The 23,541-nt window shown below is 36.1% G+C and overlaps 3 protein-coding genes across 6 annotated transcripts; 1 reads left to right on the forward strand and 2 right to left on the reverse strand.

The window, feature by feature from the left end:
- Positions 1–2,064: 2,064 nt before the first annotated feature.
- LOC112567488 lies at positions 2,065–6,741 on the reverse strand. The gene is made up of 5 exons (XM_025244181.1): positions 5,812–6,741; positions 5,165–5,530; positions 4,342–4,623; positions 3,020–3,307; positions 2,065–2,255 (listed from the first exon to the last, which is right to left on the reverse strand). Exons 1-5 carry the CDS (start codon positions 5,894–5,896, stop codon positions 2,065–2,067), a joined length of 1,212 nt encoding a protein of 403 aa, XP_025099966.1. The 5' UTR covers positions 5,897–6,741.
- Positions 2,253–13,599, forward strand: LOC112568936. Of its 2 annotated transcripts, none has more exons than XM_025246512.1 (9): positions 2,253–2,789; positions 7,855–7,970; positions 8,381–8,575; positions 9,430–9,477; positions 10,178–10,282; positions 10,584–10,605; positions 11,115–11,189; positions 11,529–11,632; positions 11,924–13,599. In XM_025246512.1, the coding sequence occupies exons 2-8, from the start codon at positions 7,865–7,867 to the stop codon at positions 11,623–11,625; spliced, it is 648 nt and encodes a 215-aa protein (XP_025102297.1). In that variant the 5' UTR covers positions 2,253–2,789; positions 7,855–7,864; the 3' UTR covers positions 11,626–11,632; positions 11,924–13,599. The 2 variants fall into 2 exon arrangements, with proteins under 2 accessions (XP_025102297.1, XP_025102296.1); XM_025246511.1 differs by lacking the exon at positions 2,253–2,789 and adding an exon at positions 6,851–6,969.
- A 2,084-nt stretch (positions 13,600–15,683) lies between these two features.
- LOC112569584 lies at positions 15,684–22,553 on the reverse strand. Of its 3 annotated transcripts, XM_025247405.1 has the most exons (5): positions 20,725–21,419; positions 20,215–20,571; positions 19,730–20,011; positions 18,798–19,091; positions 15,684–15,913 (listed from the first exon to the last, which is right to left on the reverse strand). In XM_025247405.1, the coding sequence occupies exons 1-5, from the start codon at positions 20,795–20,797 to the stop codon at positions 15,891–15,893; spliced, it is 1,029 nt and encodes a 342-aa protein (XP_025103190.1). In that variant the 5' UTR covers positions 20,798–21,419; the 3' UTR covers positions 15,684–15,890. The 3 variants fall into 3 exon arrangements, with proteins under 3 accessions (XP_025103190.1, XP_025103191.1, XP_025103189.1); XM_025247406.1 differs by lacking the exons at positions 15,684–15,913; positions 20,725–21,419 and adding an exon at positions 21,491–22,553 and having other exon boundaries at positions 17,200–19,091; XM_025247404.1 differs by lacking the exon at positions 15,684–15,913 and having other exon boundaries at positions 17,200–19,091.
- Between the last annotated feature and the right edge of the window lie 988 nt (positions 22,554–23,541).

Consider the following 23,541-nt stretch of genomic DNA (forward strand, 5'->3'; position numbering starts at 1 on the left):
TCGCTATTGTATATCTTTTACAACTTCTACAACGTTGATACTTATGCCTAAATCTAACAGCTGAATTCTTGCTGTCAATTTTAAAAAATCTTGTCAAATCAAAGGCTTCCAGGAGATGGAGGTTGGGGGGGGGAGAGAAAAAAAAAGAAAAGAAAAATATATTTAAAAGTTATTCTCTTGAAATCCTTAGTATATAATACAGAATTATTTGCTTCGTGGTAAATATCAATTAAAATATCATGTAGTTTTATATACTTTAACACAATGCTAATTTTCTGAAAGCAATGAGTTACCAAAAGTTGCATTATTCTCTTAAACTCTTAAAACTGCATTTCATGATAACTACTAGTAGTAATGTTAGTACCAACGATGTAGAAACCAAAGATCTCCTTTTTTTCTTAAACTAATTACCTAGAATGTTTATGCTTTTCTGTCTTATCCATATCTTTCTTAGACCAAGATCCTGCAGGGTTGTCTGTACAATACAGATAGAAAAAAAACATAGTCGACTAAAATTGATAAGCTCCTCATCAGAGAGGAAATAAATGCTAACATATTTCTTAATTTCAATGTAGCAGTCACACAATCAAGTACAGTACACACAACACACAACGGAGGTGTTTGTTCACAGGTGTCTTATCGCTTTTCCTGTGTTGCTGAGACTGGTTTTAGGTTTCACTAGTTATTTATGTAGTAACACCCTGTGTTATATTAATTTATAAATGGATGCTGGGTATTGTAGTGGATTTGGATCATTGGCTTGTCGCCACTTCTGTTAGGGATCTCGTCACGGAACACTTTCTGTATGTAACCCTTGTTCTCAGAACTGGCCGTTGGAAATTTTCTCTGGGTACATCAATGTTTTTTTCTTCCCCTCCTCTAAAATACATTTTATAATGAGGAACCAAACTTTGTAATTGTGAACATTCATCTTTATCATCGAAGCTTTGTACAGTATGTGATTGCTACTTTATCTTTTCCAGTAACCCGTAACAAGCATCGTAGTTACAATTATCTTTTTTCACATGATTTTGCACAAAGTAGTTAATGGCATAATGATAGTGATTTCTGTCTGTTTGCTCCTTCGAATGTAATCATGATAAGAGAGTGTACAAGAAAGGTAAGAATAATGATGAGCATTGACAGCGTGTTTGCTTGTATGACTAAACCCTAAGTGTCTTATAGAGTAAACAGTACTCTAGAAACTTCCTGTACATTACCAGTTTAATTATACTAATAATACTCTAGTGTATCCGCTGGGTTAATGAAATAGATGTTTCCTTGTGTCTTCTTAACCTCTATTCACACTGTTTCGAGAACGCATTCAATGACCTCTTATACCATGTATCTATATTTTTAGCTATATTTGTTGTCATCTCTTTGGTAGTGTGTATGTGTTTTTACAGTTTATATGCAGTAGATGCAACAGTGTTACCTATGATATTGCATTATTAGATCATGCAAAAAATATACAATTTAGAGTCATAGATAATATTGTGCATTTAAGAGTCTTCTATCAATTTCTCCTAACTTTTAGAGCACCTTCCTAACATATCTAATATCTAATATGAGTGTGTCTCACTTACTATTTTGTATAATGATACTTACTGTTTCATACACATTTTGGATCTGGTTGCATTGCTTGGCAAAGAGTACGTTCAACAATTAACGTGGCTGCTGTTTTGTCATCGCAAATGTCGTAAAGTAATATTATCTTTGAAAGCGACTTCAGACAATATTAATCGCAGTATATATATATAGTACGTTATATATATATATGTCATCCCATAAATAGGCGACTAGTACCAGCCACAGGGAGAGCTGACGGAGCGACGCTTTCGTTAACTCATATCAACCGAAACGGACTTGAGGCCGCCTGGGGTCTTCCGGTGGATAGCTGGCCTAGTGTATATATAAATACACTTTTATGTCAAACCATAATAGACAATTAGGACACGTCAAACGACTGGTTCATAATGCGTAACATTTATGTAAAGTAATGTGATGAAAGTATATAAATCCAATAAGTAAAAATACTCAAACATTTCTTAAGTACACACACCTTTACAATTTTCCTTGATATTTGCATAAAATGTTCTTTTGTAAATGTAAGAAGGCAAGAAACACGCATTGATGTAGAACTGAAGAATCGCAGTTGGCACTTGTGACACTGACGACGGCAATGATGAGGTCGTCTAGCGAAGGTGAGTCACAGGTGAATGTAGTTGTCAACATTCTGATGCTCTGTCGTATTCCTGCCAAGAGCAGAAACAATGTCTCAGATTATCTTTCATTGAAATTTCCAACCTCACTTATAGAAAACATGAAATCAGCACCAGAAAAGTGAACAATACTGATTGATCTTACTCTGTCCACACACCAGACACACAGTATAAGAGAAGTGACACGTCATACTTACATGTAGCTATTTATAGCCTTCATCTTGGCGCAAAGTTGAACGATCAATATCTTCGAACAGTAATTTAACTTTAACATATTTTAGAAATCTTTTTTGAAGTGGGAATTTTATTTAAATAAAGCTGTTTTAAACATGTAATAATTGGTAGTTACAGTGAATGAATGTTCCAAGAAATAATACCAAGTTCCGGTAATGCTTTGCTGTTGCTTGGAAACCGGTTGTTAGAGGGCAAGCACGTGGCAGACGCGATAGCTAACCCGGCGATAATTATTAAAACTGTGGCAAAGACTGCGTCAGCAACAACACCCACTGGTGAAGAAAGCTGCAATAAACTTCGATGAGCTTTGAAATTCTTCACACAGAGATCACGGTAACCTTAATTGCTTATTTGATCAAAGACAAGTGTTCTTAAATTATGTTTCATTGAATCAGTCGACTAAATGCATAAAATATGTAAAATTTGCTACATTCTCTTTCTTTCTCTTTCTCTTTCTCTCTCTCTCTCTTTCCACTACTATTTACTGTACTATTCACTTCATGCTTTTATTGAAAGGAATATTTATTTAATTCTTACTGCTTCATTACTTAAAAAGTACTTACTTGAATACTGAATGATGCTTAATGTGGTATTTGCTGAACCTTCTTCATTCAGTAGAGTTAATGTCCAGTTTCCTTCAGTAATGCTATCTCTCTTACTTAACTGAAGATTCAGTACAAGATCAGGCACGTGACCAGTTAACGTGCAGTTCACGTCTTTGAATGATTCATCGTGTAATGACTCCAGGTAACAAGCAGTCACGTGCGTGGTGTGAGCCTTGACAGGTAGTCTTACTTCGTTAGAGGCTTCCACACTGATTTTGTTTACCTTGTTGGTAAACTGAGGAGGGCCTGAAACAGTTTAAACAAGAATCGACAATAATTAAGTTTGAGACTTATCTATAAATGAAGATATATATTAAGAAAAAAGGGGCAACGAAATCGTATTTCGAATCATCGTCTTAGTACATACAAATAGCAGGCACATCAGGGAAGTCAGAGTCCAGTCTCAAGCACATGGAAGTCAATGGTAAACACACGGAAGATTTAAATTGACACTCGAATCTTGTTTTGCTTACCGAAATAAATTTTAACTTCGCTGCTTAAACAAACACTTGTTTATCAGACTCTTTGACCTACATTACTCGTTTGTTTGAGTCTAAGAGCCTCTTCTGATGCCTGTCAGAGTTTAATATTTGCCCCAACATAAACCACACTACCCAGATGGTTCCTCTGGAGAAAGATGTTCGTTGTCACCTCTGGGGTGAGATGGTTTGTGTCCCGACCCAAGGGTCGGTGTATCGAGACTTGCGCACCTTCACAGCAACTGTGGTTCTAACCAAAACACTTTACCTGACATGGCAGACACAGTTCCCACCTGGACACAGGTGAATGGGCGAATCCTCGGAAAGGGATATAATTTGCCAAGAGTTTTGATTTATGAGGACGCCAATTTTATTCTATTAGAACCTTTTTTTTTTAAACAAAAACTCTTCACCTTTTTCTGTGCACGTGAGAACGCGATTAATTTACTCTCTTCACCTACGGATTAAATCTTTTTGCAACCAAAATATCAAGTTCTGACACTTAATTTTGACAATGAATCGATGCTTTAAAAGATGATCAAGAAAGTTTTTGAAACAAACTGTTATGAATGTTATCTTTTTTCATTTATTTGCAGCTTCAGGTATAACTTTTGTTACACATCTATAATCAGTTTTAGTGATTTTTACAGCGGTACTGTCATCATTATCACCATGATTCTAGCCACAACCTTGTCTCATAGGCATAACCATTCCCACACATTTCTTTTTCAACAGATGTAGTCATGAACAAAGTTAAAGAACATAAGCCAGAAAGCACAGCAGTTAATAAAACATACTTACATGCAACAGCAAAGGACACTGACTTATTTTGTTCAGATCCATTTCCTTCACACCTGACTGAAGACCATGGACTTGAACACTGCGCCGACAATGTGTAGTTGAGATAATTTTCAGCTGCAGTCGTGTTCAGTCTCTGGCTGTTATTATCTAACAGGTAAAAGGACGCTGGTGGATTTCCTTTCTCAAAAGAGCAGGAAATGTTGACCTTCTGACCCTCGGTAATAAGGTGATGTCCGTTCACTTCACGCCCGTCGACAGTCAAAAGTATGACTTTGGGGGGATCTGTACACACCCGAGTACATATGTACACTCAAATGTTACTCAAATATTGAAAATATAAAACATTCGCAGACTTAAAGGATAAACACATGGACATGTTATGTATTCAAATTATTTGAGGAATACAGCAGCTGATAGGTATTGTTGTTGTTCCAAAAATATTTTCTACTGATGCGCAAATGTTGGGCAGAAAATTTGTTTATAAAAGTGTAACAGAGAGCGCATATAGCACAAGATAATTCTTAAGTACTATGGAGCATTACGTGAAATTTGTAATTTCTTAAAATATAATTTGGTAAATTAAAGATTAAATAAATTAGTAGAAACTTATTAAAATTTGTAAGCAACATTCTTTTAAACACAGAGGGATGAATGACAATGAAATTGACAGGAGGAGGGTAAACGTACACTGGACGATATGAAACTATTCTTATACATTTACCTAGATACGATAGTCTTCCTTGTGGGTCTTAAAACTAGATAGAAACGAAACTGTTGTTGCTTTCTATTACTTTAACATCGCAAACAATGTAGGAATACTTACACAAGACTTCAAGATATATCATCTTCAGCGTCTCCTGTTTCGACTTACTGTCCCTCAGTGACAGTTGCAGCGCACTTAATGGTCGACTGATCGGATAAGAGATGCGAATCTCGAAGCTGCCCAAACTTTCAAAGTTGAACATACAAAACTTGTTGGTTGTGCACCGAATGCTCACATTCATGTTCTCAGACTGTCGTGACGCAATGCAGTTGCATTTTAGTTCCGTGTTGTTATTTTCACAAACTTCAAACTTGACGTTCAATGGAAAGAGAAATTGTGAGCCTTTCATAGGGTCAAAGGTATAACTGATATTTGCGAAATCTCTTTCCTTTTTATACCATGTTTCTGATACGTTCGTTATCCAGCCTGTTCAGGGAAAAACACGCTCATAAATCATTTAACATTTTTAAGATAAAATTTTAAATAGAAGCACGTTTTAGTTGCCATATAAAATTGCAACATTTTAATCATGAAAGTCGGGGTTTACTTAAAGAGGTCAGCTTATTTTAAGATTATTTAATTTTACAGAAGTGAAACTGAGAAATAGATTACGTATTTGCACTACGAGGGAAATAATTATTATCAATCACAGACACAGGAAAATCAACAAAATCAATGTACAATGGTCAAATAATAATCCAACTCACATGCTGATACAAGTATTTCCTTCAGCGTTAGGAAAACTAGCAGCGACAAATAATGTGCATTCTTAAACGAACTCATTGTAAACATTCTCCGTGTTAGCAAACACGACAACTTCACTTATGAGAGAAATCATGATAAAAAAAAGAAGGAAATTGAAAGGATTAAAGTTTCCTTGTTAAAGCAATTAAGAGCACTCTAAATGCTTATTAGAAGAATCTGAGTAGACACGGAAGCAGAAGTATTTCGATCCGTGAAATATTTTGAAACGTTGGTATTGATGTTAGAGGAAATATTATAATACTGTGTTACACTGTTTGTCGTGTATCCACTTTTGCTATATTTGATGGTAAATTAGGTGTGGAGCTGGTCCACCCTGCATGTCACATGTTATGCAAAGAGGAAGGTCACGACCCTTCTGGGGGACAAAACGCCGTCGTCTTTTCATTGCTGTTCACAATTTTTAACCCTTTATAAAAACTTATCTCCTAATATACAGCCTGTAGGTATGTAAAGTGCCTAGAGTTCAACCGATACTGGAGAGATGTGCTATATAAAGGAGTTTAATTATTCAGTATCATTATATTAGAATGTTTTTGCATGCTGTAAACAAATCAAGAAACTTGTTTTAAGAGTAAACACGTGGTACAACAAAGTACTTGTAAATACAGAGAAAAGATTCCAGTTGCCACAAAGGCAACAAACTCACATTTTTATGGTTGATTAATCAATTGTAGTCATATGCACGCGGTCGAACTAAATGAGATTTTATTCCTGTGCGTTTTGCATACAAAATAGGAAGTGAATGAAGAAACGACTAGAACTATTCTCAAATGTCTTTTCGATGCGTCACAAAAATATTCAGTGTAATTTAAAGTGGTAGTGATTAAGTGGCTTCATGGTATGGATGAACAACCCGTTGGTAGCTGCCATCCTAAGTCAGTTAAAGAGACTTTAATACACGACACCAAGAGCTTGTCAATATAGTCTAGTGGTTAATGCAGGAGACTTTCTGTGTGGGAAGTGGAGGTTCGGATCTCTTTAAGGGATTATTTTCTAAGCTGAGTGCGTTAATCGGAATTTACCGGAAGTGGGTGAAGGCTTACGCCCAAACCATCGGAAAGTCAAGGTCGAATACAAAGGCGCAGTATGCAGAGTGGAAAGTGAGTTGCTAACATTTGTATAAAGTATAATTACTGCTTCATACCAAATTTATTTATTAAGTACTAAAATGCACTGCAATGAAATGCTTTTTCGTAAGCACAAGCGGGCGAAAGCCACAAATCGTGGAAAGCAACCATTTTTATGCATCTTTGTGTATGCAGCCTACTTGCACTGATTGTTTACTGTGCACCAGTCATTTGCAGCACAATTGTTAGTAATGCATAGCTTCCCTCTCCAGATGATGTGTGCAATGCATGTCTACCTCACTTTTGTTACAGATTCAATTTAAATTTGAAATTTTACCATGTTAACAACTAAAACCCAAAGCGAGGCTGTGACCCGCGCTGCACTGTGGGGGGCCTGCAAAGGGTTGCGAAAAAAATGTAGTAAGGAAAGACAACTAGCCCCAGATTTATCGTTACGACCTTTGACACTGAATAGTTTATTATTACTCGATAACAAAAATCGGCGCTTATTTTCTACAGACTAATCCAAAACTATGTCTAAAATAAACAACAGACATGGTACACTGAACACTGTTCAGGGATTAAGTAGAAAAATAGTCAAAACAGAACGTTCAAATACATGTATAGTTGTATATAGGTGCGTTTACAGTAAATAATAATTAAAAAAGCTTTCTAAAGTTTCCAGTAATCAGTCACTTTTATCCATAGAACTAATTATATTTATATAAAACACTGAAAGTATCTAAATTTAAATAAGTATTACTTAATGTTATGTTTAGAACTATAACTCTGTATTCCACATATCAAGGTCTAACACAAAGACTTTGTGTGTTGATGACTTGCCAGATAGAATCCTTATGTTTCAAAAGTCTATGTTGAGTTTTATTTCTTATCTTTTATTTATTATTACTATTTTAGGTAATACAAAATGAGCTGCCAGTTGATATCTACGTCCAAAGGATATAACATCGTCTGCGAATTTCTTCGCATGGCATCGTTTAGCGTCTACTTTCATCCACAGAATGGCTCACAAAGTAATAATCTTTTTAAATGAAATAAATGTAAATTTTCTTATATTGTGTAACTTTTGAAAACTCTAAATATTGTATGTTATCAAATTGGGTTTTGCTCATGATTCTTTATCTGGTGAGTTCTTGTCTTTCTGTTAAGTTTTTCCACCTTCAAGTCTCTATTAAAATACTTTGTCAGTTTTAATTGTTCTTATTCCTTGTTATTTTGCTTGTAAACATGCATGTCATCTGTGAGTTAAACTTTATAACATTCTCTATCAGTAAAACAAATAAAGCCTATTGAGGTTTAAATGTTTACTGAGCAAAAGTACGAATAAAATTATTAAACTCTAAATCGAATGTATATCAAATGCCAGACATATTTTAGCTCACGCTCTGTACAATTTTCTGTTGTTTCTATATTTTTTTAACAGCACAGGTTGTTAACTGTCTACTATTCAATGAGACGGAATGTTTCAACGGTGTTGGCTTTGTCTACGAAAAAACAGTTTCTTCTGCAGCTTACATATCAATCCCTGACACATTCGAACGGACGCCCGGGAAATTCGTGTGTCAAACGGAAGATTCAAGTGCAGGAAACACCACATCCTGTGTCTGGCCACCAAAAAGTAATTCAAAAAAATATTATCTTATTTTTATTTTTTACTTGTAGTAATTTGGTTCATAATAAGGTTTCATAATAGGAACTTTATTTGACATGTTATACGTTTCACAATTTTTTTTAAATATCGCATTTTATCTTTATGTACAAAAAGAAATGTATTATTTAGGTCGTAAAATATTAAAATTTTAAGTTTCTAAGAATACAGCCGTTCAAGCACGAGAATCAAAGTAGATATTGTAAATGATCTTCCTCTTAGTGGTCCTCGAACTTTGACCTTTAAGCAAGCAGGCAAGCAAACTCTCGCAAACTTAAACTCTCAACTCACTAATCTGTCGCCTTATGACAGCCCACAGAAACTTAAGAAAAAGAAAATTAACACAGAATAACAATAAAAAAAGTAAGTTTTATTAAAGCGACAAAAGCACATGAACGAGAGACAAGACAATATCTCAATGCGTTTGGGAAAAAAGGATAACCTTAAGGAACAAGCCCCATTCCCGTTATACACAAATGCGATCCGAGTTTTTGTTTTGTTTTTGCAAGTAGACAAAATCTAGTGCCCTAGCCAAACAAGGAACAAGTGATGTTGTGCAGGGACACACACCCACACATCCCTCTCTCTCTATCATATACTGTTTGTGCGACTACAACTTGCAACTTCGTACATGGACGTAAGCCTACAATAAAATGTGAAGTCTGCATTCTCTCTTTCATACACACTTCACCGACATACGATGTGAAAGTCACATAAATAGATGCCCCATTATTTGGTTTCATGCATATTTGCTAATGTTTACGAATACAATTAGAGTAAACATGAGAGTTTATCAGATGTTATCTTTGTGTGTTGTGTCATAGATACGGAAGTTCCCGAAAACGTCTTTACAGAAGAAGCCTCGCTGACTTGTAAGTGTACAAAACAAATGCACTCCTTTCAAAATACATATTTGCTGGTGGGTATTCGATTTCTACTTACACCTTGCTTCTCAGCGACAGTCGATCATAATCAAGCTCTGTCTACTTGCTACACCTTAATTTTCGAAAATCTCCAAAAAGTAAATTATTTTAGACTTCGATAAAGTGAAAAACGTTTACCTTTTGGACTGGAGAGTTAAGTGACATGTTTGCAGAATAAAAATAATCTCAAGATTAAGGACGGGAAATCTAATTTAATAACAACAGTGTTCACATTCGGAACGGATGTAATGTTTCACATGCATCTTGTGACACATTGAAAGGTGTTTCACTTTTGTCTTCACATTCAGGTAGAAATTTTGATTATACTTGTGTTATAAATAATTTTACACATAAAAGGCATGCTTATAAACATTATCTAGAATGTAAGCAATATTCGTTTTTACTTAAAATACTAAATTTACAACTTTCATGTTAAAGAAACCATTCAATATATATAATTAGAGAGAGAGTGTGTGTGTGTTGAATTTATATGTATACTTGAAATTATACATAAATAGAACTGCTTTGTTTTTATTTTATACACATATATGAATGCTTTTTTTGTCTATTTTCCTAGCTGCTTTCTTTCTTTCTTTTTCTTTTATAATCCATTACAAGCTACAATAAAATTAAATATTTGTCTTGACAGCTACAGATCGTATTTTGTTTATTGCTGGTATCGTCACTGGCGCTCTTCTCTTGCTGGGGTTGCTCGTCTTTCTGCGTAGAAAGAACAGAACACAAATTTTCGAAAGTAAGAAACATTATTTGGTCATTATTTAAAAATAAAACATTGCATGCTTAGAGGATTATGAAACTGCACTTTATTTCATTAGCAAGTGTACTAGTCAGCCGGCATTTTTTATTTCAAATTATTATCCGTTTATGCAGATGACTACAGTATTAGTTTATCAAAAATAGCACAAAGTTTATCGAGCTATTTATTTCACAAGAAACCTTTTACTAACAAACTCTTTAAGAGCTTGTTGAAGTTTCAGTTTCATATTCAAGGAGTTTCGTAAAAGCCTCTAAAATACTTTATTTGTCTGTTTCAGTGATTTCAAGAATAAAGAAATTGTAAGTAAGATGGAAAAGGTTGAAATATTATATTTGTCTTTTCATTAAACCTTACACCGATTTTGCTCTTGTTCCTTTATAAGAGGAACTTAAAGGCAATATCAGTAATTATAATGAGTACAGTTCCTGTTGTGAATCAAAATTATCTCTTAGACCTCATCTTTTTTTGTAATGGCTTACAAATCATTTGTATTAAAACCGCTCCCTTTCTAAGAATTCAAATTTCTATCATTGGTTAAATATAAATGGATAAAGAAATGTAGTAAAACAAGGAAAAACAAATGTTTTCAACGCTTAAAGAGGAAAACGTCAACCCTTTAATGGTATCAACACACTGAGTATTTCATTAAATATCTGTCAATCTACCATGTGGTGGATTTACAATAAAAAGCCAGATGCCAGCCAGAGAGAGGGCTAGAGAGACTTAGAAACAGAAAAGTTATTGCTTTGACCTTGTAGCTCCTCAAACTTTAACATGAATTGTAGAAATGTTCATTGCTGTATTTTAGGGCACTTCGCCTCTGTAGCATGTGCTTTCACACACAAAGCTCAAGGGAGATAACTCCGAAAAGCATCCCTTTGAGGTAAGACACAAACATTTCACGAGTTAAAAAAAGTAAATAAAATAAATAATAATTTTGATCATTTATTTGTTTTGTTCACTCAAGATCGTTCTTAAATGTTTCATGGTAACATGATAGCTATCATTTCTAAAAGCACTAAAACTTAAAAGTAAAGTGAAAGAAATGAACATGAAATATTATTTAAATCAGTTACGTAACAACGTGATGTAACAGACATATACAAGCCAGGCATATTACCAGAAAATGAAACTAATTGACAGCTATTTAGCTTAGCTTTTATTGTTTCGTGTCAATTGTAGTATCGGAACTGTAACAAGCAAATTATTTAACCATCTGCAGAGAGACACCATCTTCTTCAAGCAATCCTCTCTTGCAAGAATCTGTGGACAACAAAAAAGACAGCACTTGTGAATATTTTACATCTGAAGAAGTTTGAGAAATTGGTAATAATGTAGTTTACACTTGCACAAAACAGAAAAACTCTAACCCTTAACATTAGACATAACAACTGAAATTTGCTAATACTTTGTTAAAATCACTAATAGTTTATTCTAGTCATGCGTGTTTTTAATTCTTCTTTTCTTTGTTGTTCTTCCCATTCTAGCTATTGTTGATGCTGTTTTTTAATTCTTTATCAACTACCTTATCCTTCTGCACCTAACTTTACAATTTGGTTCTAAGAGTAGATTGATATTTGTGATAAAGCACTTTAAAATATGTTTTTATCATTGCAGTTGAAAGAATTTTGATCGTTTTCTACATCTGAGTGCAAGATGGAGACTAACACTATATTAATGAGTTTCACATCTCATTACCACAGACACGCTGTTACTACTCAGAAAAACGGAATAGTTTGTACACTAGAGTCTTGACACTTTCTCGGTTCTGTTGATTCTAGTCCAAATTTATTGCCAAAAGCAGTGGCAATGGATGAAAAGCTGCTAGAGACAATTATTATACTCAACAATCACTCGTTTATGGAGAAAAAAGTCTGCTTGGACTTGTTTACAAACAATGTGTGATTGTAATTTTTTAAAGACACGCCATGGCAGCATAAACTTATCAAACGATGCGCTCTCATACATCATTAGGCATTTGTAAATATTTTTTACTAAGCAGACTTGAGAACACATTTCTTTCAAAATGTGTCATCTGAGAAAGCTTTAAAGAAAAAAGTTTTTAATATATCAACACTCTCTTCACGTATGTAGACATCGCTTCATTCTCTGTAATCACTTTTGTTTGTGCTTACACCAATTGCATCACTTAATTTTTACATGCACCAGTAAATAAGGACATATTCAATAATTTTGAAGAAATTCACATAAATGTTCATTTTTAAATATATAAAAATTATGGGTTATAACCTTTTTTTCAACTGTCTGTAACACATTCAGGCGCTTAGAAAAATTTTGTTTTTCGCACGAAAACGATTGTAGTAATGAAACACTTTTATATATATATATAAATGAGTCAGACATTTTATGTATGCATAGAATAAGACAGAGGGAAAGACAGAGGGACGAGGAGAGAGGTAACGACAGAGAAAAAAAGAGAATTGAATGAAAAGCTGTACAGAGAGTTATCTGCCTTTGCCCACATATACATGAATCATCCAGTCATTTATTTTTCTTGTCATGGATCCAAAGTTAAACCTAGATTTTTTTTATTAAGATACGTTTTATACAACCACGTGCAGAAAGTAAGCTGGAAACAGAGCACCCATACAGGGTTCTGGAGACGATGATGCTCAAGAGAAAAAAAAAAATTCTGCTTGAACAAGGGTTAGGAAAAGATCGTGATCACTATTTGTTGTACAATATGTCTAATTGTATACATATTTTTCTTTATACTTCCATTAATCTTGTTGATAGATGTGAATTCGTTTTTAGTTTTCATGTCATTATTGTGCCTGTGTTACACTATTGCTGTTAATAACATTTATTTGCCATTTATTGTCAAGTAATTTTTATCTCCCTTGACTATTCAAACTTTACCATGTAGAACAATCTACACTATGGATACTAATCTCTCTGATTATAGACATGTTGCCCTGGAGTGTTACAATGTTTATTGCTGTTCATACTACACCCTTAGGAGCCCCTGGCTAGCAGTGAACATTCTGTGAAACATAAAAGTGAACACCTACAGTTAGGGGCTCAAGCCTTTCGAGTGTTTACTGCTCCACGTGATGTCATGATGGTGTAGATATTGCTGACCTTTACCTTGACCTGTCCAAATAATAGGGGAGTGATACGCACCTGAACAAAACAGTGGTAGAGAAAAGACACCTAGGCCTGTTTGACTTCCCCTTGCTGAGTGAATAATGAGGCAACCTGTTGAACTAAACTGTACAAACACAGGACACATGAAATCCTATACATCAATAGATGCTGTCATCCCTCACCTCGCACTTTCTCACTCACGACATCCTCCCCTGTCTGTCTGTCTGGTCAGCCAAACCTCCCCCGTCCCTGTTTGTTGTCAAAATCAACATTTGCCATGAACGTTTTCCTTATGTTGTGCACACATAATCTGGTTCCTGAAATCTTCAGACACAACTGAAAAACAGCAGAAAGTGTAGCAATTTAGTCACTAGTTTTGTTACATAGTTTGCTAATCTGCTTATGTTTTCCACTTTTTCAGAGTGTGTTTGCTCTTGTCCATGTTCATGAAGTGTGTAAAATTGCAGTTTATTAAAACGAAACAAAATACTTATCTGGGCTTAAGCCTTTTGGAAATGTTTGTTGCCAGAGCGCGTGATGACATCCATGTTCAATCTTGACACCTGAGACTTGACCTGTCTAGTAATCACAGAGTTACACTCACCTTTACCTATGTCGCGCACCAAAACACAGGTACAGAAAAAAAGGCTTAGGCCGGTCGGACCACTCTAGTGTAATACCCAGTGTGCAGTCTGAAGCAGAAATCAAGACAAATAATAAAGTAATAAATAAATTTTGTATATGTATTATTAGATATAACGACAGGTATATTTTCAAGTATTTGCTCCGTCCGTCTCTGAAAAAAGAAAATTATCGATGAAGAAACTAGTAATATATGGAGAGAGAGAGATGGAAAGAAATGTCATATTTGTGTCCAGGAATATCCGTCTTCACATGTTTCCTGAAAGAAAAAGCCGTGTACAATAGGCAATCGAAAGCAAACTGTATTCTTCTCTATTTTTCCCCCATCTCTCGTTCTAAAAGAGAGAATAGATGTAGCTTGAGGAGGAGTAGAAGGTGATGGCAATGTAGAAATCATGTCCACGCATTGTCTGTTCGTTAATTTCGAGGCGAAAATCATCTTTCAAACGACATGTTAAGTTAGACTGTGGAAAGACCACAGTATTGCTGGCTAACAGGGATGTCTTATTATTCACAGCTGTTCTTAGCTTCAAAAATTGTCACAATCTGTTAGTATTCTTACAACGACGAAAACTACAACAATGATGGTGACAACGACGACGATCCTGATGATGATGTGTGTCTATGGTGTGGGTGGGTAGATAAACATGTCTGCGCGCATGTGTGTTATTTTTTCTGTTGCATAAGTTTTGTGTAAAATCAGATGAACCAACGATAGGACGACTACAGCTATGTCTAAAAAAAATATGACTGTACAGTGGTACCTCGACATACGAGTGCCCTAACATACGAGTGTTTTGAGATACGAGCCGCCGAGCGAGCGATATTTTGCTTCGAGATAAGAGCAAGATTTGAGATACGAGGAATCGCACACTACACCGCTGCACACGACCCTAACATGCGGGCGGATGTTGTGCAGCATCCAACAGTTTCTCCCACCTCAGACTAGACCTCAGTCTGTGTGCTTGCTTCCCTCGTGTTCGAAGCATTTTTGATAAGTTGAGTTCGCGTTTTTTTGCTTTTTGTACATTTACAAAACATTATCACTAAACATTAAGCATTATCAATAAACATTAAACATTATAGAAATGGAGGAGGTTATCTCTACAAGAGATATAAAGGAGATCTTGGGAATGTGGAAAAAAAGTTGCAACTGATCGTGCATCGGAGTTGTTCAACGAAATTAACTTGCCTCATTTCCCCAATATCCTGAAAGGAAGAAACAAACCTCCTTGAACAATTTAAACGATCTGCAGGTGAAAATGAGCAAAGCGTGGCGAAAAAAGCGAAGACCAGTGACGAAAATTAAGCGCTCCCGTAAGCACTTCACTTTTTCTTTTACTATGTTTGTATAGAATATGTATTTGTTATTTATAAATAAATGTTTCTTCTTGTAAATACATTTTTCTTATTCAAAAACACTTAACAAAAACAACTGAGGTAGTGTTTTGGGAGCTGGAACGGATTAATGGCATTTCAATTAATTTCAAGGGGGAAAATTGCTTTGAGATACGAGCAATTTGACATACGAGCAAGGTTACAGAACGAATTAAACTCGTATGTCGAGGTACCACTGTATTATAGATACTGCATTTGTATATGTGTGTACTGCTGTGTTTTTGAGTGTATATCTATTTATAAATAATTAAAAGAGCGAGTGTATGTAACCTTCATTATGGCTAAATTATGAAAATGTGTCGTAAATACACTTCTAATGACAATGTTTCTTGATGGTCAAACAATGAAATCATTTCCAATTCTGAAAAAATGTCTACTTTTTTTTAAGGCTTGGGCTTTCCGAGAAAAGCTGACTGTTACAGCCAGGGATCAGTTTTCACCTGCACGTCAGGGTGCAACCTGCCAAAATAATCAGGAAGCTTGAACTCACTTGAACCCGCACCGTAGACATAGAGATAAGAATAGGTACATTGTGTTCTTGTATGTGGACTGCATATGTGCGTGTATAGAGGAGTGTTTCTCTCTGGTGTCTTCTCCAAAATATTCTATTTCGTTTGACCAGTATCGGAAGCATTGACTGTACAGTTGTGTATTTATACCTACAAAAATAACACTGCATAGAGGATAAGATAAACTGTCACAACAAGGCAGGTCAACACGGTAATATTATCTTAGCAAATGAAAAAAATTTTTAGGCTGACTCTCAAAACATCTTCTGTCTACCTCTTTGTGTGTGTGTGTGTCTGTGTGTACGTGTGACATTAATTATTTTACAGTTGAGTGTCAGTGGCTCGGGTTAGCGGGCTGACTGCCAACTACTTGACTTTACCTGTAGTCACCTTGTGATTACCTGTTACACAAAGTATAAATGTCCTCAGTCTACACATTACATCACAGAAAGGACTTAAGGCCACTAAAAAATGTTCCAGTTAAAGAACGCAATACCGTTAATTTGAAGAGGTCAAAAGGTTCAAAAGCTGTAAGATAAATTTAATAAAAATCAGTATGATGTGTCATGGTGCTCAACATGTCAGTCGTCCTCCACCTCCTACCCGCATACACTCGCCACTCAGTTCATTCTTTGTATCTTTCGCAAAGACAGAAAGAGTTAGAGACTAACAGAAAAAGAGTCTGCAAAGAATACTTTGGAGATGACAGCGTGGTAATAACAATGATAAAGCAGATGTCTACTACTATTTTATTCATTTAAACTTTGAGCTTTACCCTCTTAATAAAAAGCAGTTGCAATATTGTTTTGCCAGTCTACTCGCCTCCTTAGAGCATTTGTTGAATCGTAGCTTGGAAGGAGTCTTTCATTCTCGCTCCTCTTCTCTCCATCATGGGGCATTTCCCTGTAGACAGCTACTATGATGAAAAGAACAGTCTCACGACCACAAAATTAAAAACGAGTGACAGCTGCTGTTTCAATAACAAATAACCAAGATTATTATCAATATCAAGTCTGTAATAATTGCCACTATAAAAGCTGCAAAAGGTACTGACATTTATTTTGTTTGTTGTTTGCGTATAATTCTGCTCTTCAATCTATGAAAGATGAGTTTTTTGAAATAACTATCATTCAGACATTTAAAGATCAAATTAAACTGTTTTGACCGATTGAAAGTACTAGCATCGTTGACCTGTAACAAAGTTAGAGGCTTGAGGCCTACTTCAGGAAGCGAGACCATGGGTAATGTCAGAAGAACATGTAAAATTTTCACTGACAAGAAATGCACAAAATTGCATTTTCTTTTTGCTGCTGTCAGATAATCGTGACAATTGATATTGCCATGTGTTTTTAGAATTTAATATCACTCAGGTGCCTTATTTATTATTACTAAACCACAAAATATCAAGAAACCCTCGAGAAAGATGCAATACTTGTAAGAAATCAACATTTTCTAGTTTTAAAAGAACAGTTTAAGCCGACGTTTGACCTGCTCCCACTGAGGTCAGCTGACTTTAAATACAGTCACGTGACTAAACACCGGTTGCGAGATCGTGGACTTCAGACTGGAAGATGAGGTCTGCTATAAACACGTAACGAAGAAGCTTGGGCAGGTGGTCACTGCTCAGAAAACTGTTACAAAAAATGCACTTAATGTAAATATTTGTATGAAACAGGAAGGAACGAGTCATGTGCACACTCGCGCACACCAACTTATTGAGACACGCACGCATACACACATGCAAACACACGCAGGCATGCACACATATACTTGTCATGACAAAAATAAAATCTCTTGGATTTCTTGTCTTTGTTAAGGAGAATGTTACAAGATAAACAATATTAAAAAGCGAAAATATTTGTTTTACCTACCAAACTGTTGACCTCTTTCAGATGACAACACCAGAAACTGTACAGAAGCCTCAATTATCCACAAGGGTCGAAGGAACTTTTGGTTCTTTCGCGGTTGAACGTTAGAGACACAATCAGCAAGCTTTCTCTTCTTCCATATCTTGAGACAATTTTAATAACTTCATAATAAATTACTCTCAAAAATACATTTGGAATTCGGTCTGATCGGCAGAATACAAATTCGCTTGTCACTGGTGTCGTTATCAAGAAAATTAGATCAAAAGATAATTGTTGAAAATGAAACTGGAAATTTGGTGCAGTTTGCCACTTGCTGGACACGGCAAAACTAACCAAACTCAGGTTTCTTGTGCGGGAAACAAAAAAATGTCTCCATGCAAGGACACGAAACGCTTGCGAAATGACCAGACCACGTGATCAGCATCCCAGCATGTAAGTCATTAGCAACATAAACTCTGAGTGGTGCCATGTCGAATCCCAGGTCAGTGAGACAAAAAACAAAAGGTCAAAGAGCTGATGATTATTGAGGTGACAGATCATGATTATTTGTTGCCATTGGTTACTACTCAACACTTCTTAAACGAAGATGACCGCAGTATTCATTACTAGCTAACGATGTTAATAGTTTTCTGGAAATCCTATTTATTATTTTGACTTTATTGTTTATTCTTACTCAACAATGTACAGTATTATCTTCTGTTGTCAACAATCACAGATAAAATTGATATTTTGTAGTATGAATTCTTGTTCAAAAGTTTTTTTTAATAATTTTAATCGTTATTTGTTACGTTATTCAATTTAAGTGTTATATGAATACAAGTCTTTATAGATCGTGGAACTTTCTAGATATTAGATAGAATGAAGAACGCATATTTGAAAGTGTTCCAAGTCGTCTTGTTTATCCCAGGCTAATGATGCACTAACTAGTGTAACCCTGTTTACTGTCTATTGACGAGCTATACTCACGTGACGACACGCTGAAGACTAACATGTCTGAAGAACCTTCCTCATTAAACACAGTCAAGGCCCAGTGTCCACTCTGTGAACATTCCTCCTTGTCCACAACAATGGTCAGCACCAGACTGGGGGGACTACCGGTCAGTGTGCAGTTCACTTCTTTGTTTTTATTCTCGCCGACCACGGATGGGGCCAGAAGGCATTTGTGAACTTTTGTGGAATAAGCCTTTACTCTGAACTTCCAACCTTCCTGTGTTTCGTAGTCAATGATTTCCGGAGCTTTATCAATAAACTGAGGAGGACCTACAAGAGTTAAAAACAATTGTAATAGCTAAAGATGTATATTTTTTCGATGTCTTTTATCTTTGCAGTTGATTTTTATCAGTTAATGGGGTTCAGGCACGCCAACCTTAAGGGTACCCATACCCCTAATTCATCGTATTATGCTACTGTTGAGAAGGGATCACTTGTTGAAGTTTGTGGGAAATGCATCTATAGCTAAAATGTTTCACTACACGGAACTGAAAAGGTTACCTAATTAAGGTCGGTTTTTAAAGTTTCAAACAGTCTTGTTATAACCGGAATTGTTCATGTTACCAGGTGTTTGTACCTTTCAGAATTGACATCGTAATCACTATATAATTCTTATTTTCTGAAAATTTATCTGGCGGTACTTGCTGAACTTTCATCATTAATCCAGTCTTTATTCAGCATTAAGTAAAGCTCAAACAGCAAGTACATCCATCCTCACATACGAAAGTACTGCCACACTTTTTAAAAATTTTCCTTTCGTAAAAATACTCAGGTGCGCAAGTCAGACTTTTACCTAAAGCCTGGGTCAGTTAAGAACACTGAACATACTATCATACATCAACAGGAAACATTCACTTTGTCATATTGAATTGTAGACCCTAGACGGAAATAAAATATATTCTACTCACATCTGACAAGAAAAAACACAGATTTGCTGTTTTCTGACGAGTTTCCTTCACACCGGACAGATGACGGATGCTGGTCGCAGTTGGCTGTGAAGGAAGTATTGAGGTATTGTTCACCTCTGTAGGATTTTATTTCTTTTCCGTGTTCGTCCGACAGCCAAACGTTAGAAGGAGGATTTCCTTGATCAAATAAACAGGATATTTCGACCTTCTGACCCCTTTCAAGGATGTAACTATCGTCAGCATCTTGTCCATTGACGGTCAGGCTTTTGACACTTGGTGGGTCTGTAAAATACAAAATGAAAAAAAAATAACAATTTGTACAAAGAAATTATGGTAATCGGATGTACCATGTACACACTGCCGTTCGCTCATGCACACACGGACACACACACATGCAGACATTGAGTCCATACTTGTGATAACTGCTATTATCTCATTATCCTTATCATTATATATTTCAATGATGCTACATATCGTCTACTCACAAGCTACAATCAGTTTCAGCTCCTTTCGCATTGTCGAGAAATTGTAGTCTTTCCATAGCCATTCCCACACGATGAGCTCGTGAGATCTGTTCACTCTCCTGTACAGCTGTGCAGGACCTGAAGAAGTGATGCAGCGAACTGATTTCTGTCTGGTGCCAGAACACTCATCCCTGGAGAAGGTGATGGTCCCATCGTATTCCAGACTTCCATTGTTTGTACCGGTGAGTACAGCGACTTTGTACAGTTGACTGGACGGATTGCAGGCTGAGATGTTCATCCCGAATGTCACGTTGATGTGGTGGTCTTCCATGATGGACAAAAGGTCTTCTTCTAGATGATAAAACTGTAGGACTGAGCCTGAAACAGAACCTCTACTTGTACTTGAAATCTTTACAATAAAGCTTCCATAGCAGACTTTATAAGTCAATTCTAAAAAAAGAATGTTTATAATATCCATGTAAATCTTAAATTATATTTTTATTTAATCATAATTTTTAAATTGCTACTTACATGTTTTTTGGTTTGAGCAAATTATGGCTTGAGACAGGAACAAGACAAACGTGATATAAAGAAGTGAAGACATTTTTGACAGTTTGAGTCTGGTCCACAAAGAGAACCTATGAAAAGTTTATGAAATTAATGAAATGTAAAACGAGGTCCTCTCATTATAACAAGCTGACTAGGGCATAAATATTCTTCCAGAACTTGTGTACGTGATGGTCAGCATGGTCAGTTCCCGAAAAGGAAGAGATTGGCGATATCTCGGGTTTTCCCTGTCCAGCTGTATGGGGAACACTTTTCTAGCTTTGGATTCACAGATTATAAATAATAATAATTAATAAACAGATTAAAACAGTTATGAAGTAGTTGTCTTAATAACGGAAGGAATATGCTGAAAATAGCAACCTTTGCATTTGTGAAGTCAGGAATGTGTCGGATTTTGGACACTAGCCTTCTTGTTTAATTGGTATAATTACGGGAATAAAAATTACAAAATTTTCTTGATTGCGTATCTACAAGAATTCTGTACTAACCTCGTTAACCTGTGACTGAGCAACATCAGGCAACATAATGGCCAAAGTCAGAGACTAGACAACACACACACATACATGCAAAACTTTCATGCAAGGTGTCTTATTCTGAATTAAGAAACCACTAAGAACAGATTATCAGTCAGCCTCGTGAGTCTCTCCACTCTCACCTCAGTGTTCATCATACACAACCACATATTAATAATAAATATTGATAGTATTTTACTATCTTTCAAGCTGCTCACCTCTTTCAGATGATGTCATCAAACACGATGTAGAAGACGATGTACTTTCATTTCCTTTACCTCAGTTGTCGAAGCGACAAATGACGATTTGGCGCATGCGCGGTTGAACGGTAGAGTCGGAATAAACAAATGTTGTTGCACAGTTGCGAAAATTATAGTTGCATCTTAAACTACTCGTAACAATTTACCCGAAAGGCCGTAGGAGATGCAAAAACATATCGCATTGCCATTCGTGGATCAAAAACCGATGACAAGGAATTGTGGGAAAAGTGACTGGGAATGGTGAGCCACTTGCTATGCTAGTAAAACTAGTAAAAAACATCGAGTGTATAAACGCAAGGACAGAAATAGTCTGGCCAGAGACTAGACCACATCACCAACATCCCAGCGCGTTTCGTGAACAACAGAAACTCCGAGCGGAACCAAGTCGTGTCCGAGGTCAGTCAGACAAAAACAAAAGGTGGAAAAGGCTGATGTCTGGTCACGTGACATCATGATTAGTTGCTGCCATTGATTACAACTAATGCTGCTTTACACAGAGAGGGTCGCAATATTTACTGCCAGCTATTGACTTCATGGGTTTTTAAATTTAGTTTTGTTTAATTTAGTACACATTTAATTTTATTTATTTATTAACTCTTTTATTTTGATAAGAAGAAAAATAATTTAGTAAGAAGCTTTTCAACCGTTCCTGATTATATCAGATATCAGTCATTCATATTGTAGGACCTTCTAGAATTTACAATGCATCAATGAACATGGAAACTTTTACAGCCAGGTTCTACAGCTCCATTCACTCAGAACCAGGTGTAATATTCTGCTAGTTCTTCGACTGATGAAATATACTCACGAGGTGTGCTGAAGACTAGCATGTCTGAAGAGCCTTTCTCACTAAACAAAGTTAAGGCCCAGTGTCCACTCTTTGAGCACTCGTCCTTGTCAACAGACAGGGTTAGTAGCAGGTTGGGTGGACTACCAGTCAGTGTGCAGTTCACTTCTTTGTTTTTGTTTTCGCCTACCGTAGATGGGGCCAACAGACATTTCTGTATTGCTGTTGAGGAGCCTTGATTCTGAACAGCCAAAGTTCCTGTGTTTTCATGTCAATGAACTTGGGAGATTTGTCAATAAACTGAGGAGGACTACAGAGTTAGAAAAATAACCTGATAGCCAGAGATTTGTTTTTTAATGTATATGTATTTTATATATTAATCAAATGGCTTTTTTTTAATAAGTAAATCAGTGATTTTAGTAAGAAGGGTTTCTAAATGTTATAAATGTCAATATACTTGACTAGGTGGATGTTAAACTATTCAAGTTCATCTACATTCGAACAAGTATTCTTATGGTGGGAACTGTTCATGAACTAGTTGTTTGTGACCTTCTGAGTTTGACTATGCAATTTTAGTTTACAGCTTCCTTCTTTAAACTGTATCACGAAATTAACTTGCCATCCACGCAAATATTTATCTAATAGTCGACCAGACTGTACATCCCACTATGCATATGAAAGTACATCAACACGAAACAACAAGCAACGGTCACGAAATACACACATCCACCCACCAACGTTCATTTGAGAGGCTTACATCAGATTTTAAGCACAGGTGCACTGAGCATGCGATTCAATACAATACCCCACGATAGACACAGGTGCTCGTTGCAGGACAAGTTTCTATTGAACCCTTAATACTAATTGTTGTTTTACCTACATGTGGCAAGAAAGGACACGGATCTGTTATTTCTGAGGAGTTGGCTCACACCGGACAGATGCCCAGTCCTGGTAGCACTCGCGCTGTGATGGTGGCATTCAAATGTTTTCATCTCCCCTGGTCTTTATTTCCCTCCCATGTTCGTCTAAGAGACGAAAGCTGGCTGGAGGATCCCTGTCGAATGAGCAGGAAAATGTTGACCGTCTGACCCTCCACAATAAGATGGCTGCTGTTCACAGCATGACACTGACAGTCAGTCCTGTGACACTCGGAGGGTCTTTGTGACAAAATAAACAAGTGTAACATATGGAAAAAATCTGAAAAACCATAATTAGTAGATGA

Source organism: Pomacea canaliculata, linkage group LG7 (genome assembly GCF_003073045.1).
Source record: "Pomacea canaliculata isolate SZHN2017 linkage group LG7, ASM307304v1, whole genome shotgun sequence".
Lineage (NCBI taxonomy): Eukaryota > Metazoa > Mollusca > Gastropoda > Architaenioglossa > Ampullariidae > Pomacea > Pomacea canaliculata.

Bases quoted from the DNA above. Each gene is read 5' to 3' on its own strand.
- LOC112567488 (XM_025244181.1), bottom strand. From the start codon at position 5,896: ATGTTTACAATGAGTTCGTTTAAGAATGCACATTATTTGTCGCTGCTA. The intron at 4,624-5,164 runs GTAAGTATTCCT...GGGTGTGTACAG, and splicing joins GATATATCTTGAAGTCTTGT to ATCCCCCCAAAGTCATACTT. The intron at 3,308-4,341 runs GTAAGTATGTTT...AAACTGTTTCAG, and splicing joins AGTGTCCTTTGCTGTTGCAT to GCCCTCCTCAGTTTACCAAC.
- LOC112568936 (XM_025246512.1), top strand. From the start codon at position 7,865: ATGAGCTGCCAGTTGATATCTACGTCCAAAGGATATAACATCGTCTGC. The intron at 9,478-10,177 runs GTAAGTGTACAA...TTGTCTTGACAG, and splicing joins AGAAGAAGCCTCGCTGACTT to CTACAGATCGTATTTTGTTT. The intron at 10,283-10,583 runs GTAAGAAACATT...TGTCTGTTTCAG, and splicing joins CAGAACACAAATTTTCGAAA to TGATTTCAAGAATAAAGAAA.
- LOC112569584 (XM_025247404.1), bottom strand. From the start codon at position 20,797: ATGTCTTCACTTCTTTATATCACGTTTGTCTTGTTCCTGTCTCAAGCC. The intron at 20,572-20,724 runs GTAAGTAGCAAT...GTTCTGTTTCAG, and splicing joins TTGCTCAAACCAAAAAACAT to GCTCAGTCCTACAGTTTTAT. The intron at 20,012-20,214 runs GTGAGTAGACGA...TGTATTTTACAG, and splicing joins GCTGAAACTGATTGTAGCTT to ACCCACCAAGTGTCAAAAGC.